The 18,003-nt window shown below is 38.2% G+C and overlaps 1 protein-coding gene across 13 annotated transcripts in view; it reads left to right on the plus strand.

Moving 5' to 3' along the window:
- The window catches only part of LDB2 (LIM domain binding 2), a 211,116-nt gene that overhangs the window by 156,708 nt on the left and 36,405 nt on the right, over positions 1–18,003 (plus strand). For all 13 annotated transcript variants that reach the window (XM_053976015.1, XM_053976017.1, XM_053976016.1 and 10 more), the window contains 3 exons: positions 1,716–1,888; positions 6,969–7,091; positions 8,672–8,755. In XM_053976015.1, the coding sequence (XP_053831990.1) occupies positions 1,716–1,888; positions 6,969–7,091; positions 8,672–8,755 (380 nt within the window). The remainder of the gene's footprint in view (positions 1–1,715; positions 1,889–6,968; positions 7,092–8,671; positions 8,756–18,003) is intronic.

An 18,003-nucleotide genomic window follows, 5' to 3' on the forward strand; every position in this document is an offset into this window, starting at 1 on the left:
GTTAAACCATGAATTAAATCTTATGATAATACACTGGACTTCAGTTTTTCTAAATTAAATTAAAAGACTGTAAAAATTATTATATGCATGGTTACTGGGTGGGGCTTTTTAGAATCTACAGTTGTACAACAGTCTTTCAATGTCTCCACTGAATTGTCAGCCACTTCCAGAGAGTGTGGTATATTTTTGTACATTAAAATATATTGATATGTGATATTACAGCAAAAACTTTACAAGTCCTAGTTTTCTCTATTTGCATATTTTCATTACACAATATACATTATGACTGTAGATACAATATTTCATATTGCAATGCACAGAACAAAAACAGTATTCACAGAACTACTTTGAAAATTCCCTATTTTTTAATTTGCAACACCCATTTGCAAATGCACTTTTAGGTTCAGGAGCCTTTGTTCATATGCTGGCAAAATTTCTATGAAAATAGTTTTTTTAGAAATCACTCTCAAAAGTATACAGCAAATGAGAGAGGCATGAGTCACCACATAGTCCTAATAGAAAAATTAGAATTAGGAACTAATAAACTCTAATCTTGCCTGTGGATGGTGACTTTTCTACCTCATTCTTCCAAGAGACCATTTAGATTGCTTAGTTTTTCCCTGTAAAATGAAGGCAATTTTTATTTATCCACCACTCAAAATTACTGTGGATTGATTAATGCCTGCAAAGCAATGAGTCATCTGGTATGGAAGTATCCATCTATTATAAACTGAAATGTTCTCTTATACCAGTCTTGCGGTTACATTCAAATTTATCTGTAAAGAAGGAAATGGAAAGCATCAGTTGCATGTGAGATAATTGCCTTTGATGTCGGTGCTGCTGCTACTTTGTGCATCTGAAGCACACTCACTTTCACTACGTTTTCAGAATTAGACCTTGTAAAACTTACCTGACAGTACTATTTCAGTGAGTTTTGCCTGACTAAATAATTCTGAATTGCGTACCTTCAGTCCACAGTTTAGGGTTTAAGTAAGGGTGCATGTAAGGGAGTTCAGGTGTCTGCTCAGACTTTCGAGCCTATGACATAAATGCTGGTTTGAGAGATCTCAGATAGATCTGTGGGTGGTCATATATTGTATAACATCCTGGTTTTGCATTCTCAGGTCCTCCTTCAATCCCCAGTACTCTGATTTCTCAGTAGCGGCCCTCCTGTTGAATCAAGAGTGCATGTGCATATGTGTGTGTGCACATGTATGGGTGCGTATATATAAATATACACGTGCCCACACACACAAAGAAATCTATATGTGTACACAACCCCCTTATATAAAAGTGCTTTGCTTTTTTTTGGATGTAGAAGTATATTTCTGTCAATACTCATCACTTGTATTTATACACTTATGGGTAATATTCAGCCTTCAGTAGTAATTGACATCATGTGGGTTTTTGTGTAATAATTACTTTGGGACAAAAAAGCCTTGCAGATGGTTTCAAGAGTGACTCTAACTTGCCATCAATGTAAAAAGATTAAATATGATGAGCCCAATCCCTCTGAATGGAGTCAGCCATTTTCATTGATTTTAGTGGGAACAGGCACAACTTGGAATCTACAAAAGAGAGAGAACACGTATTATATTCATTAAATGAAAGTTTGATTTCATTGCACTTAAAATTATTCACGTGCTGTTAGCAAATGGCTTGAAATTTTATAATCTAGAGCATTTGCTGAATTCTGCTTTGTATTTTCCTCACAGCAATTGGAAGAACCCTCATTCCTCGTTATTTTAGCACTGTCTTTGAAGGAGGTGTAACAGACCTGTATTACATTCTCAAGCACTCAAAAGAGTCATACCACAACTCATCCATCACAGTGGACTGTGATCAATGCACCATGGTCACTCAGCATGGAAAACCCATGTTTACCAAGGTAACAGGAAAGACTCAATAAAGCATGTTGCTGGTTTTCTTTTTCAGTGTGTATAAGGGTGAAGAATATTGGCTGTTGAATTTTTCTGGTAGACTGAGATTATTTCTAATACTGAAAACCCTTGGAGCCATTTAATTACTGTTTTCTATATTCATTATGTGACTGGAAGATTCTGTGGGTATCTCCTGTAATTCTCCCAGAAAGATTGCAAGAGAAGCACATAATGCCAGGTTGCCAGAACTATCCATTTTATGTGAATTAAATTCAGCCTGCCCATCTCCTTTTCTCTGGGTTTGATTTTAAAGCAACAATGAGATTTCACATTGCTGGTACCTACCATTTGGGATGGTATGCATTACATTTGATACTTACCTAGTCAAGGACTATAAATCTCTAGGAAAATACTGATTTAATACAGTAGGATGCCAGACAAAACACAATGAAGTAAATTGAAGGATTCAATTGATTGAAGCATGCTCTGGATCAAACAGTTAGTGAATATTCAATATTTGTAATTGATAGTGAATTATCTTCATGCATAGGGCACATCCAGTCCTGTAATTAAAATGGGTGCCATATAGGTATATAAAAAAGGTGAAAAACAAAAATTATAACAAAATTTTTCTTATATTAAAAAAAATCAGTAAACTTGTTTCGAAGTGAATACATTTTAATTCATTAACAATAAATAATGATAACAGAAAATACTTATTTTCCATCTTGTACCTGTTCATCTTTAACTTTTTCATAAAGAAAAGAACAAAGGGAGAAGGAGCAGCAGGAGAAGGTAGCTAATCTGTGTTGCCCTTGAATTACAGGACCGTGGAGGTTTTAATTTTACGTCGCTGGCTATTGACAGCATCATGACCAGGGTTACATGGCTTATGCTGTTTTAGCATGCATGCAAGTCCCATCCCTTTGCAGGTCCTGCTCTGCCATCTCCCCTGGGTGGGGCTCAGCAGGAAGAGAAGTTCCTGGTGTGTGGTGCACTGGTGAGCCAGGACACGTGAGCCCATCTAGCCCCTCTGGCTTACACAGACATAGATAGACAGAGAAGAGACCAGATATTCCTGTTGGCACCTCTTTGCTACCCCACTGCTCATGAAGAGCTGTGAGTCTTGGCCATGTGCAGGAGATGTGCCAAAGTTACACAGTAGCTGCTTCATTGCTGAGCTCCTGAAGCAATTTCTGATTTATTTGGGAATGTGTATTTTCATGGGGGCACTGGCATTGTGCCAGTGTCAAACCATGACACTGTGTCATTTCCCTTTGTGTTAGCTTTAATGCAATAGCAAATAAAAGGGGGTTGGTGTGGGGCTTTTTTAACCATTAAATACAGAAAGCTTTTCTCAATTCAATTTGATTATTTTACTCATCATGGCAGCACATGACAGTCTTGTTATTTTGGAAAGGAGGTTAGCACCCAGCAAGTCAAAGGTGGACGAGCAGTATGGACTGGGCTGGGTGCCCACCTCGTGTGAGGGGGCCGCGCGAGGAGTGCCTCCCGTGGCACTGTCCTGCTGTGTGCAGTGGGTCTCTGTCTGCTGCAGCCTGGCAGTGCACAGCTAGCCTCAGCCTTCACATTGCTCTGGCAGATTCCAATATAAACCTGTGTCCTGGTAGAAAAGTTCAGGTGGGGACTTGATTTGGATTCTAGGAGAAAAATTAGGAGGGTTTAATGTCTACGTGTTTAAAATACAACTTTTTTGTAAGAGCAAATCTGAAATAAAACACAGTAGTTTGTGAAATAGGGGAGAAGAAATAAAACTCTCTCAGAAATAATTTAGAGCTGAATGTTGTCTCAACTGTGCTTATTTAACTTCTAGTACAGATACCAAGGGCACAGATCTTGTACCCAAAGGTAAATTCCTACTCTCACAGCATTGGTGATGGAACAAAGCAGACCTCCCATAATAAGCACCACTGCAATGGGCTGTGTAGCTCCTTGGATCATATCTGAATTTGACCCAGTGAAACTATCATGGTGGGGGGGGAGGTGGGGGTTAATGCAAAAATACAAACTGTTTCAGTTTCACAAGCAAATTCTATGCTGCAAATTCACTAACTTCTAGTACAACAGACTAAAAGACTTTTCATTATGTTTTGAATCAAGAATCAAATGTGTTTTATTAATTTCAACATTTTGCTAGTCAGAGCAACTCACCGCATACAGCAGAATTGGATGAATATATAAAATGGCATTTCCAATTCTTTTAAAACAAATATGGCCAGAACATGCCTAGCAGTAAGAATATGTATAATCCAGCTTGTCTCTAGAGGCTAAAAGGTCCTTGTAAAATGTCACACAGTTAAAAATTGTTTTATCAAGTTATAAATAAATAGTATAAAGAATTTATAGTAGTTCAATGGCATAAATAAAATGTAAAATACGGAAGCGAAGACCACTATGTTTTTTTACCTGGGAGATGCTCCACTTTTTTCTTCAGGTAGATGAAAGTTTTAGGAGTCCTTCTAAGTCTGTTTTCACCATGTTTACTCCAACTCTGGCACTCCCACTTTATGTGTAGGCAAATTGTTTTTCTATAGTGATCAATGATTATGTTTCCCAGTGGAATGGCAGGGGTGGGCATTGCCCTCACCGCCAAAACAGTGAGTGCCCCAGGTGCTCGCTACTCACTTCCTTCTCCCAGGAGTGCAGCCATCAGCTGGATTTTATTGGTGAAACCCTTACAAATCAGCAATTCCAATCCCTACTAATAATATCAGGCATTGCCCAGATTTGTATAAGCTTTAGGTTTCTTTTAAAGCAACAGCTCTTGATTGAGAAGTGGTAGTTAATAAAGGGGGAAGATTTCTAAAGATGTCAAGTGTTAGGAGAATGAGATTGTGAGCAAGAAGGCACAGGACCGGAGTTGGTTTTCATAGGCACAAGCAGTTGAAATTCCTACAATTAATAAGTGCAGTGAAGGGGTTAAAAAGCTATTGGTTAGTTTGAGAAATGTTCTTTTTTAGTTTTTTCCTGGCCTAGTCTACAGCAACCACGTGATACACTGAATGCCTGCCAGCCTCTTTCTTGTTGATCCTCCGGAGACCATCTGTGCTGGGGGCATTGATTAGAGTGTGTCTGCTGGGATTACATCTTTTCTGTTGCCATGCCAACTAATCAGCTGATTTTGGTTACCACAGAAACAAAATGTCAGAGCTCACAGTACGGTAACATGAATTCAGCACAACAGAAAATGTTTTCTTAATTGGAGACCCTTTTGATTTTTTGGATTCTATGTAAAAGGCAGCTTTCAGGAAAAAAAATAGCCCTTTTAAAATAAGAACTGTGCCAATTTTATTGATTAAAAGCGATGTGTAAAATTCTACTTTACATAAGGAAATTAAATTCCTTTATAAGATGTATAAATTTTTACCACTGTAATATGAAGAATGTGTTTAAGTTTTTCTATTAAAATTTGTTAATGCCAGTGCCTAAAATCTGCTAAGAGCTTTGGCGGCGTGAGCTTAAGAAAAGAAACATTTGAGAAGCCACAGGTATTATTATCCAAAAAAATTGTTTTAAACCTGAAATATTTTCATGTTAACTGATCAGTAACCAGGATCTTTGGCCTTGTCACAGCACCATTAATACAAAATATTTCCCTTCTAAGAATCCTTATGTGTGTGCATGTGTACTGTGTGATTTTTCATCATAGTGCATGTGCAAATTAAAGGTGAAACGTAAGGCACATTAAATATCTGAAGGCATCACTAAGGTGTGTTGAAAAGGGCAGATGAGAACCTGTTGCAAGATTCTCCTTCACATGTCTACAGGAATTTGTCTATATAGTATGCCTGTTAAAATTACCTATATGTTTTAGCAGAAACAATAAGGAGGAAAAATAGTAAGGACATTGTGTGAACTGTTAACCAGAAAAGCCACACATTGACCAAGTGAGAGCTGGCCAAGTCTGAGTTGGAGCTTTTAAAAAGGCTCAACGGACTCAGCTGAATCTGGGATGAATCAAATACTAGCTGTATTTAAATTAAGGTTCCAGAAACCCTCTCTTTTGAAAGCCATTACACCCTGTTTCCACAATATCCTCCACAATACCCTGCACTTGCAAGTTTACTATGAGCAGGGATTGTAAGTCTAAATCTACAATTAAAAAGAAATCAACAGTGGTAGTTATTTTTCAAATGAGACATAATTTTCAATACTCTGCAGTATCCTCAGTCAAGATACCATGCTGAGCTTGTATATTTCACCTTAAAGAACACCACAACCATGTATCTTTTCCACAAAAAAAAATGTAGAAAGTTGTTTAGAAGTGCCCAGTAATTTATTTTATTTTTCATTTATAGGTATTACCCACTTGCTGCATTTATCCCTCCTATATTTTCTGTCCTTTCTTAGGCAAGATTCCTCACAAACCTGTGAGCAATACAGGGCCCCATAGGGGCCCCACGGCAGGCACCCACCTGGCTTTCCTTGGAAGGGGGGATTAATAAAATTAGATAAGAGGGAAAAACAATCCCAAACACCACCTTCCCCCCACCCCCAAAGAAAAAAAATCTCACCACAAAAAACAAACCCAACAGAAGAAAATGCTCGGAAAAAAAAATGAAAAGTGTTATGAAAAATGATGAAAAACAAACCAGGTTTGGCCACAGGCATTCAGGGCGCTGCCTACTCCAACTGGACATGAGAGAAAGGTTTATATGCCAAGCTTTGGTAAGTCTAAAGCAGGTTGGGAATAACTGGTTCTGCAACTTGCCGTCAAGAGCAGCACCACATTCACCTCCACTGCGAGGTTCAGTCATTAATTAGCAGTAGCAAACCATAAGGAAAAGAGAATTGATGCAATGAATAAGATTTAGCGCACAATATTCTATGTTTGTAAAATGCTATAAAATCTATAGCATTGTAAGATACTGTCTCTGAGGTAAGGGCTATGAAGTAATTTTCCCACATTCATTTTTTGTCCCCAAGAGGTTGAAAAACAATTAATCTAGCAGAGATGAACAATAGAATACTGCTCTGATATTTTTGAATGTTGTGTTTAATCAATGATACAATACCAATGAAAACAAAATTCCTGGGAATTTATTTAATGCATTTTATGTATTCTAGGTATGCACAGAGGGACGTCTTATCTTGGAGTTTACTTTTGATGACCTTATGAGAATAAAAACATGGCACTTTACTATTAGACAATACAGAGAATTAGTCCCACGCAGCATTCTAGCCATGCATGTAAGTAATCCTTTATTCATTTGACCTAATGCAAAGAGATGAGATTAGGTTTATGAAGAACTCCAGCAAATTTCACACCCAAGGCAGTTAACTATAAATATTTTGGTTTGCCTGCAACTACATCTATTCACAAGTTCTTTCATCAGTCCCTTGTTTTTCAGTGTTCTATTATTGCCACTGTTGCTACATTTTCATTCTATTTTAGCACATAATTTTCTTTCTAATCCCACTTGGTGGTCTGTATGATTTGGGTCCAAAATCTCTTCTTATCAACCTGAAGTACACCAAAGTCTGTGAATTAGCATTGTTGTAGGTAACAATGATAAGTCTGAAATGAAGCAAACTGATGTTACCCTTGCATAGACAGAAGATAAGAAATTGCCATATATTTACTTAGAAATCTTTAGAATTTTAATGCAGACCTTTTTGTTTCACATTTCACAACTTTCTTTTGTTATTGAATGAAAACACACACAATGAAACATTAAAGCATTAAATATTCTACAAGTTAAAGTCAAAATATAATAAGGTAAAATGTAGAGAAACAAAGGACATACTTTTATTGACACTTTCATTTCTTCACCATAGACCCATTCCTACTAGCAGCGCCTCGATATACAAAATCAATTGCAGGACTATGGTTTTATAATGGGTAAGAACACAGACACAAAGATGTTCCTATATTTTGACATCAAGTTACTTAGATATCCACAGATAAAAAAATATTAATAGAGAAGAATTTTATATAGCTTAAGCTGGACCGTTTTTTCAAAGCGCTATTACAAGCCTGAGGAAAACACCTTTGAAAACCTGCCCCACCATTTCTGTCCCAGGATTATCTGCTGTTTCAGGGAACTGATCAACTGAACTCTTCAACAGTATCCCATTAAGGGACAATGAGGATGGCCATGATTGACATTATGTATTTAGGGGGATGCTAAATTCAGAGTGGAAGCAGGTTAGACAGCAACCAGCAGGTATTAATTTTAGTAATGAGATTTATCTCATTTTAAAGAGGAGGCTGGTCCCACAGGTAAAACTCCTGGCTAGGGTCAGGGAAGGACTGTGCTTGCATTTTTTCCCATTTAATTCTGGGAAAATAACTTAGATCAGAAGGGTTCTCCAGGCTGTGTGTAATGTCACATATTTGATGAGGTCCTTCTGCTGCAGTTTCTTACCCACAAAAAGAAAATGATATGTTTTTTATTGCTGCCTTTTTCTGTCTAGTCTTCTGGGACTCACAGCCAACAAATAGAAGGCTCAAAGTGTACTGCAATCCTTCAGGAAGCTCTTTGGTCACTTGCATGACCAGACCTCTTAGGTCTGTCTTTTGAATGGGTGGTCAGGGATCAAAGGAACATACTGGAAAACAGTCTTTAGTCTGCTCCAATATAATAATGCTTTACATTTTCCTATGCATATGGAACTCTAGCTTATTACATAAATTTAGCAGCAGTGTATAATTTTTCCATAGCAGTGGCACTGCTTTTCAGGGAACCCTCCCTACATTCCACTAAGCACATAGAAAAAATACCCCAATGAAAAGCAAAGTGAAAATTCTTTTTTCCTTTGTTGTTTAGGCACAAGACCCTCAGGTGCTGGAGCAGCTGTCCAAAAACATCACTCGAATGGGTCTGACAAACTTCACCCTCAACTACCTCAGGGTAAGCTTACCATAGCTGTATTTTTGTGAGCATTTTTAAAAGGTATTGTTGGCTTTGAGTCAAGGTAGTGAGAGCAGAGCCTGTGTTGATCAGGTAAGAAATTGACCCTTAATGAGGGTGGAGGAAAAACAAAGACACTGCAGTAGAGATGTAGCTGATAACAATGGGCTATTAAAAGGGCAAAGAATTTTATAATTCATTCCAAGCCTTGTATGAGTAGCCCCTCTTTTTAACAGTCTTTCTCCTCAGTTTTGAGTAATATCTTTATTTTATTGTAAGCACGAAATTCCCAGTATTTTTCCTTTCTGTTTCACTGTGCCTGAGTAAACGGTAGCTAATTCTTATTAAAAGCTGCCTGTTTCCTCCAGTTTTCAACCTTGCCACCTCTCCCAGGCAGAGACAGGGCTGAGAGAAGGTTCAGCTCCAGCCCTGTTTGCAGCAGTCCCTCGCAGCAGTCCCTCAAAGCAGTCCTCACTTCACATGCCTCTGGGAGCCTGAGCTTCCTCCTTAGCCTTGCACTGAATTGAGTGTGGTTTTTACGATTAAATAATGCATTTGTTCCCATTGCTTTTTGACCCTTAAAGTGCATTCAAAGTTTAGATGTTTATTTTTATTTTTGAAAGTTTTCCCTGATGTGGGCTTACAATAAATACACAGAAACACAGATTTGTAGAGTTCATATTTCAAGCTTAAAATTCAGATTTTTCCTATTTCTAGATGTGCTGTCAGTGGATAAAATGAGGCAAATTGCACAATGATACACCAAGCTAACTTGGCCAGGACTATCTGGTTTTATTCTTTTTAATTTTATGAGTAATTATTCAAGGTACTTTTTTAAGATAACACAAACACTAGAAAATACAGCTATTTTCAGCCTAATGTAGAGCTGTACCTAAGTGTGCAATTTAGCTGTACTTCATTCAGTTCTATGAACCTTGTAATGCCTTCCCTATGGATGGATGGAGTCCTGTCCCCAGAGTCTTTTGAACTCAAGGGAGACAGTGTGCAGAACTGAGATGCTGGCAAGATCTCTCTCGCTGTATCCCTACAGTTTACTGATAGCCTGTAGTTGTACTTACTCTCCCAATAGTATAAGCCATTGCTGATTGTTGCTTTGTGGTATTAATGTAAAAACTACAGTTCAAATTACAGCCTGAGTTGTGCAGGGCAGGTCTGGTCTATTGTAAATGAAAGAAGAATATGGTGTAAAACCTCAGAAGAATAATACATTGCATTAGGATTTTTCCATGTGTAACTGTAAGATTAGCATGTCCATGTAATGCACATTGTAGTCTCGTGATTAGTTTAGTTTGTGATTTGGTTCACAGAGAAGCTCTCATGCTCTGGCAACCCTACAGCCACGCTGTCAGTGTTTTGTGGTGGGGCATCCTAGAGCATGTCCTCGAGAAAATCCCACTGGGGATTCCTCCTCTGTCATGGCAAGTTTTGCATTACATGTCATGAATTACATGCCTGGGGCAAACTGGGCAGAAAGTGGCTGACTTAGGTAGGGGATTTCCGTGGTTTCTTTGCAAACTGTCCAGTGGCACCAGGAATTGACCACATCTGGGGTGTTTGCTCCCCTGAGTGTGACAGGATGTGGTGGCACACACTCGGGCTGGCCCCAGCAGCCGTGGGGCTCTGCAGCCTCCAGGTTCCCAGGGCCAGGGGGAATCCACAGCATCGCCTCTGTCACTGACCCCTTCTGGTCCTCTGTACTGTGGTCTGTGATTGCTCGATGTGACAATGCAAATGACAAAGGCAGGCCTCTGGTTTGGAGGCAGCTGGCATCATGCACCCATGCTGCTCCCTCTGTTAGCATCAAAAAAAAAAGCAAGAAAGGAAGAGGGAGCGGGGGAAAAAAAAACTCAGAAAAAGAAATCTGGGATCAAGATAAACACTAGGGAGATGAACAGTGAAGTAGGAGGGGATGAAAAGATAAAGTCTTACTTTTTTTCTTCTTCCAGACTAGTTTTGTTAGCTTAACAGACGACATTAGGTCTCTGGGTGCAAAGCTCCCTCTGGTTCCTGCTGTGGTGATTCCAAGAGGAAATCTTTTTTTTCTCAAGCCAATCTTTACATGTCTCTTTTTCTTGTGGTGAGGGATTGATCATTCTGCTCTTTTTTCCAGATGTTCGGCTCATCATGGCAGCATGTATTACATGGTGTATTTCCATTTTGATTTGCTTCTTTTCCAGTTACTTTCCTCTATTAATTTTCACATGAAAATATTTTCTGAGCTCATGCACTAAAAATCATGTTCTAAAATAATGTGGTAAATGTACTTAGATTTAAGGTTTTCTGTTTTGTGGGTTTTTAAGTCAGCATTTTATGCTATTTTATTTAGTCTTCCCAGTGTTTAGTAATTAGCACTGTTGCATGATTTTGAATAAGGATCAGAAACTAAGCATAAAAATTATTTTCTTTTTTTTCTGCTGCACACAGCAAAGGCTTGCGATAGTCATAAGCAAAAACTTCAGTGATGGGCGGAATTAATCATTTTTATTCTCCAGCGTGCACACAGCAGCAAGCTGTGCTGCAGTTTCTTTAAAGGCAGAATTTAAACCTGGATTTCAGATGGTTCAGATATAAAGGCATAGCCTGTGTTTTTTGGGCTCTAGATATCACAGAATGCTAAATCATTGCTAGTTGGGATAATTGCAGTTGCTGGCATGTAAACTTCCATTCCTGAGTGCCACATGCTTGTAGAGCCACAGCTTTGGATGTGTGCCCTGGTTTGTCTTCATTCACTGCAAGTAAAGCTGTCCAGCAGAGAACACTGATTTTTTAAATCGTATATAATACAAATTTAAAATATATCTTCTTGGAACCTGGAAATTAAATGTTTTGTCCTTTGTCAATTGCCAAATGGGCTTTCTCTCTGTTTTCTCTGGCTCTGTATAAAATCATCGGCTTACTTTCTTTCTAGTTACGAGTTTGTTTTGTTCCAGCATAATTGATTACCTCATCAATGGGGTCAGCGTACTTTGCTGTAGCTGCTGACTAGAAGTTGAATAGGCTGTCTCAGAAATAATAAGCAAAACCTTGTAGGTTTTAAATTAATATCAAGCTTTTTAAAATGTAATTTCTTATCAAGTCATCAAGAAGTAGATATTACGAACTATCAGATAATAAGGCCAAGACCTAGTCTCAGTCAGTATGAGTCCAGGAATAAACAGGAATCCTGTACAGAATTTAAAGGTGAAGATAACATTGAGAAGAACATTTTCCACCAAGCTACAATAATTTAGTCCCCACATTACCTTATTTTTTTTCTAATTTTTTAGTTGCTGAGCTATTTTATCTATATCTTCAATGCATAATGGATTTCAATATACTATAAAAACAATAGCTCTATACTAGCAGCATTATTGAAAATTTGGAGCTCAGCTATTTCTTGTTGCATCTATAAAATTATTCATTCTCTTAAAATTTCTGACATTGTTAAAAGGTCAGCCCCTACTGTCAATTAAGCAGGATTACCTGGCCTGAACCTCGAAAGGTAATTGTATCTTGCCCAGCTGGTTTTCAAAATTTGCCTCTGCTTTCTTGCACTGGCTGGGCTGGAGTGATTTCTTAGAGCTCTTCCCCAGATGTGTGTGTTGCTTCCTCCCCACAATGTGGTCTGCTCTGGTAGCCAGTTTATTGATGTTAATGGAGCTAAATCGGCACCTGCCCCTTGCAAAGTCAGAGTTAGCGTGGCAGAGCGCTCCTGCTCTGCGTCAGGAGAGGTGTCTAGGCAGGGGAATGCACACTCCCACTGCCTCTTACATCCTGTATGACTCTATTAACCAGGGCTTGCTTATCTGAGCTACAAATTATCCAATTTGTTTGTTCTCTGTATAAGACAATAACGAGGTGTTACTATTGCTACACAGAGGACAATATTTTCTAAGTCCTCTCTTTTACTAATTTAATTCCTCGCTAGACATTTTTGGATTTCTTCTGCTGGGGGGATATTATAAATTATTTAATGGGACACAATTTTCTAAAGGCTCTACTTACACTGTAATCAAAAGCCGTTTGTATGTATAGCCATTGTGTACACAAAATTTTATTTTCCACATGCAAAATAGACACACATGCAACATTTCCTTTAATGTGCAGGGAAATTTGATTTTCTAAATATGGTTTCAAGCACAGGAAAGATATGAGCTGAAATAATTTTGGAGATATTTTGCTCCTAATCCATAACAGTTTGTGGCAGCTATCTGGCCAATATTTTATGGCTGTTGGTGTATCTTTGGTGAAGAAGGAGAAAGTTTACATGCATACAGGTTAAAGATGCAAAGTCAGGTGCTTGGGGAGAATAAATGCTATATTTATAGTCACACGTGCAATATGAACTCATTTCACTTTGTGAGTTATGTTGTGTCACCATCATCAAATGGCATCATCAGGCAGTGCAGGCAGTGCATGGGCTAACTAGCCCTTCCTCAATAGCAAATGCTCCAGTGCTACTCATTTTCTTGTAGGGTCTTCCCCAGCATCATTCTGCTGCCCAGGGAAGTGGTGGAATCACAATTCCACAATTCCAAAAGTGGTGGAGGTATTTAAAAGACCTGTGGAGGTGACACTTAGGGACATGCTTTAGTGGTGGCCTTGCAGTGTGGGTTAGTGGCTGGAATCAATGATCTTAGAAGTGTTTCCCAACCTAAACGACTCTCTGATTTCATCTCAGCTGCAAACCTTAATGGCTGCACGGCTTCTACCAGCTAGGCAGGCGTTGTCACTCCAGTGCGCACGTGTGGCATTAGGGCACATGGATGAGCACTGGGGCAGTCTGAGGGGACAATCAAAGGGAAGTGCCCTTTCTGAGAATGCAAGGGCCTGATTTTGCATAACACTGGGGATTTCATCTTGCCCCATATACTAACAACAAAACTATTGCTATTGGAAGCAGTTTGTTGTCTAAGGCTGGCTATGTATTTGAAAAAGTAGATGGTGTTTCTGGAAATAGACTAGTGAAAATTCTTTTTCCATGACTGAGTATCACAGTGAAGCTTGGGAACAAGGGCAGTTTGTTAAAGCAGCCCTGGGCTATTCTAAAGCCTATCCTTTCTGCAGACCCCTGCTTCTGCCATGTTTCCATGTCTTCAGTAGCTACAAGTGAAGCCCTACACAAAGGAACTTCATTAGTTTGTGCTGTGCACTGAGTGGAGGTGCTAGGGAAACAGAGGATGTGTTCAGGTGCTGTACCCTACTGCATGTGAATGAGAAGTTCTGTTAACGGTTCTCAAGCACTCAAAGAAGGGGGTTTAGATCATTTAATAATTTTGTTGACTTTCATATGAAAGCTGCCAAAATTTTAAAGAATCCTCTGTACTGTAGATGTTGAAAGCAGACACAATATTTTGTAGTCTTAATTCTTGTAAAAAATAGAATTTTTCAATCTAAACCAATCAATATTGGGGTAGCTCTCCACAGGAAAATACAGCCAAACCCAGAGGATTCTCACAGAAGGATTCAGATTACTGTAGCTGGCTATCCATAATCTATCTGTGCCAACTATAATTAGCTGATTCTGCCAAGGTTTTCTGGTAATGTAATTTCTTAGCATTTATTTTAGCAATGATCACAGTGGTTTCTGTTCCTCTCTTTTATGCATCTAGTGCTTTAGGGATAGTGTTATATGTTACTTTCAGAATAATAAATGAGAAGAAATGTATTTGCTCATACAGTCAAATGTTAGCTTTTCACTTTTTCAATAAAGACAGAACATCACAGAATCCGTTTATCAGGAGTTAATTCATCATAAGCATGAAATATCAGAGAGAACAGGGATGGGAGAGTTGCAGAAGAGAATTAAGCACCAACTTAGAAATTTTCTAAAGCAAAAATGGAATCTGAAGCAATCATTGGATAGGACATGGATTGGAAAGATAATATTCATATTGTTAAAAATAATACTGGTGTGCTTTTCATCCCTCGATTTCTAAGTGTTTTGTTAAAACAAATGGGAAAATTGCAGCACATGAGAAACAAAAAAAGATGGAGGAAACCCAATAGCATTAAAAAAAATCAGATGACAATTTTTAAACCAGACTGGAGAGTATGGTGTCCTCTTCTGCTTCTAATGACTCAGAAACAGATTTTAGTGTCTGTGAGTATCAGAAATTGCAGAAGTCCGTGAAAAGTGGGCAATGGGAACAAAGAACAAGAGACAGCAGACATCAGAATACAAACTGGGATTTCAGCAGAAATGGCAGATTTTACCAGTGTTCTGGAGACGCTAATGGCAAGTTTTCACACAAAGAGCACTAACAGGCTCATGAGTATCAGTTAAGGAGAAAGATGTGTGTGTATGAGCACAAGCCATTTACTGTGCTCACTGGACATAGAGACCATATGACCTTTGAAATAAAATTAAGGTCTGGGCTAATGGAAGGATGATAATCAGCAATGTGAGTCCTTGAAGCATCCATGAGTCAGAAATCAGAATGAAGTTAGGTAGGAGCAGTTTAAAATTAAAAATGTCAGAATGGTAAAAAGGAGAAAAAGACAAAGCACTAGTCATACAAAAAACAAGCTACAAGATTTGAACTAATAATGTTATTTCAGAAAAGAAAAAAGATGAAAAAAATTCCAAGAACACAGCCACAGGCTCTCTTTTTAGAAGACCAATTTGGACTAGTATGCAGTACAGTCATAAATAATAATAACTATTAATTAAGTTTAGGAATGAGACCTGCAGAGGTACAATTTGTATGAAGACCTGAAAATGCCCAAACCAGCTTCTTGTTCAAAGCAATGAAAACAGCAAAAAATTTAATTAGTTGTTTAATATTGAATTTCCATTGGTATTTGCTATGAATTGGAATGCAGGGAGAACTGAGTGCTCCAAAGCGGTCAAGAAATTGGCTTTAATGCAAAGCTGGTGGTTCAAACCTCTGTTCTTGGAAGGAGTTGTTTGAGAACTTAAAATATTTATTGTGGAAAGCTTATGGCAACTCTAAGGTCTGATATTCATCTGGAAAGGGAATCCTGTAGCCTACCCACTCATGTTTTTAATCTTCATACAGACAATTTCATGAATCTGTCTATTGTGATAAGACAAGCAACTAGCTCATATAACCTTGTAAAGCAGTTTTCTATACCTAGTTACTGGTTAGCCTGCTTATCCCCTTCCCCTGCCACTTTTTGTATGGGTAAAACAGCATTACTGTTTACCCATCTCTGCTGGAGAGATCTTTCATGTATCTCAAGCTAAAACTTGACTGTTCAATGGAAGGTTTTCCTTGGGCTATTGAGTTTGATCCTACTTCTAGGAAGTTTCTGAAAAGCCTTTGCCTTTCTTGTGTGATGCCCTTATCCTTGCGTTTATGGAGGATACCTACCCAATTTGTAACTTTATTCTGTCTATATACTTCCATTTTATAATCTGTCTATTTTAATCTCTCTTTGTAATCTCTCCATTTTATATTCACAACAGAACCCCTAAATACCAAAATCTGACTCTAAGCAGTAAAATACTTTAGAGACTATTAGTCTGGGTTAGAGACTGGCACACAGAAAGCTAAATTTGTCTTGTGATCACCTCCCTTGTACTGGTGCAAGCACTGTTAGGGTCAGGTCAGATGACTGATCTGATGAAAGAACTAATCTAATCCTTTTCACTTAAATTATGACCATCCTTAATGGCTCCCCAAGTGCTACCTGGGCTGGGCAGAGAACAGAGAAGCAGTATGGATTAGTATCAGCTGGCTCCTGCAAAGCTGGACCTCATCTCCAAATTTGGCAACACTGATAGAAGACAACAAGAAAGAGCTGGGGAATCCTACAGGTTAAGTAGGGTTCCATAAAGCTGTAAATTTCCCTTTTATTCTTCTGGATCTGGAACGTTATACTGATTGTTTCTGACATATTATTGTTTCACAGTTTTAAATGTGTTAATTTCATTAGAGTGACCACTGACTTTCAACCATAGATTTTAGAGCAGACACTTGATCAGAACAGATTACCGTAATTTACAAAACTTGAATTGAAAACAAAATAAGCATACAGAGAAAAGGTTTATTTATTGCACTACTACTGAATGAAAAATAAAATTCTATCTGTATACACATATGTATCTATATAAATGGAACACCCATTTCTGTAGGTATGCTGTGAACCATATTGTTCACTACCTTTGCAATTAAATGTCACTATTCTCCTACTGGAAAGCTTCAGTAAAATTTTTCTTTGCTGTATGCACAAATATATGAATATTAGTGTCCATCATGAATGTGTAGATCTGTGCATTCCTTTTGATTTCTAAGCATACCTTCTGTTGATATTAAAGGGAATGTCAACAGGTGTATCAATTTCACAAATGGAAGCCCATGATTTTGTGTTTACCCTGCTTCAGGTAGACCCATGGGATGTAATATGAGGAATTTATAGGCAGCACTAATGAGAAAAGGTGCTGAACCAAACCTGTACTGATGCCCACATAAGGCTGGTGAGCACAGGGGACAAGAGGACATTGAGACTTGACTCAAGAACTGTGTAATTTCTAGCACTGTGTTCTGTGTGGCCAGAAAACTGTGCTGGGTTAAATATTCCTCCCTACTCTGAATTGCTTCCTCAATCTTGTGCCTTGTTACCTTTCCTGTTTGCTGTTTCTGCCTCACAATTACTCATAATAAGGAAGTGTGTTAATCAAGGATCCAGTTCAACATCCATTAGAGTCAATGGGTATATCTCCTTTGATCCAAATGTCATCTCATAGCTTTTCATTTGGTTGGAGGTATTTTATGCACATGAAATCCAATTTATTGAAATTAATCTCTCTATTCCTTTAGGCTGTTTTAGCCATGAAAATGTCATGCTTCGTGAACAGCAACAACAAATGGTTATTTTTATTGCTTTTTTGTTTTTCTTTTCAAATTTTGTGACAAAAGAAAATTAGCTTGATTAACCACAGATTATAGTTCTGAGGTGAGCCCAAAGGAACAAATATCAACTTGGGGATCTGATTTGAAAAAAGACTTCAAGCATAGAAAAGAATGGAGGAGTACAGAAAAATAGAGCTTTCATAGCAAGACAGAGAATCTTCTCATTTTATTAATCATTCAGGCAAAACTTAGAGCTGATTTAATTAAAGTGCACCATTTCTATCCACGATAAGATGGTTTTACATAAAGTAAGTATGAGTCACATGAAAAAAACTCCACAGCTGTATTCCCTAGCTAGGATTCAGCAGCATTTCCTTTATAAAGCAGAATTAGACTCAGTCATGCTGGATCAAAACCTCTAAAGAAAGC

Source organism: Vidua macroura, chromosome 4, assembly GCF_024509145.1.
Source record: "Vidua macroura isolate BioBank_ID:100142 chromosome 4, ASM2450914v1, whole genome shotgun sequence".
Taxonomy (NCBI): domain Eukaryota; kingdom Metazoa; phylum Chordata; class Aves; order Passeriformes; family Viduidae; genus Vidua; species Vidua macroura.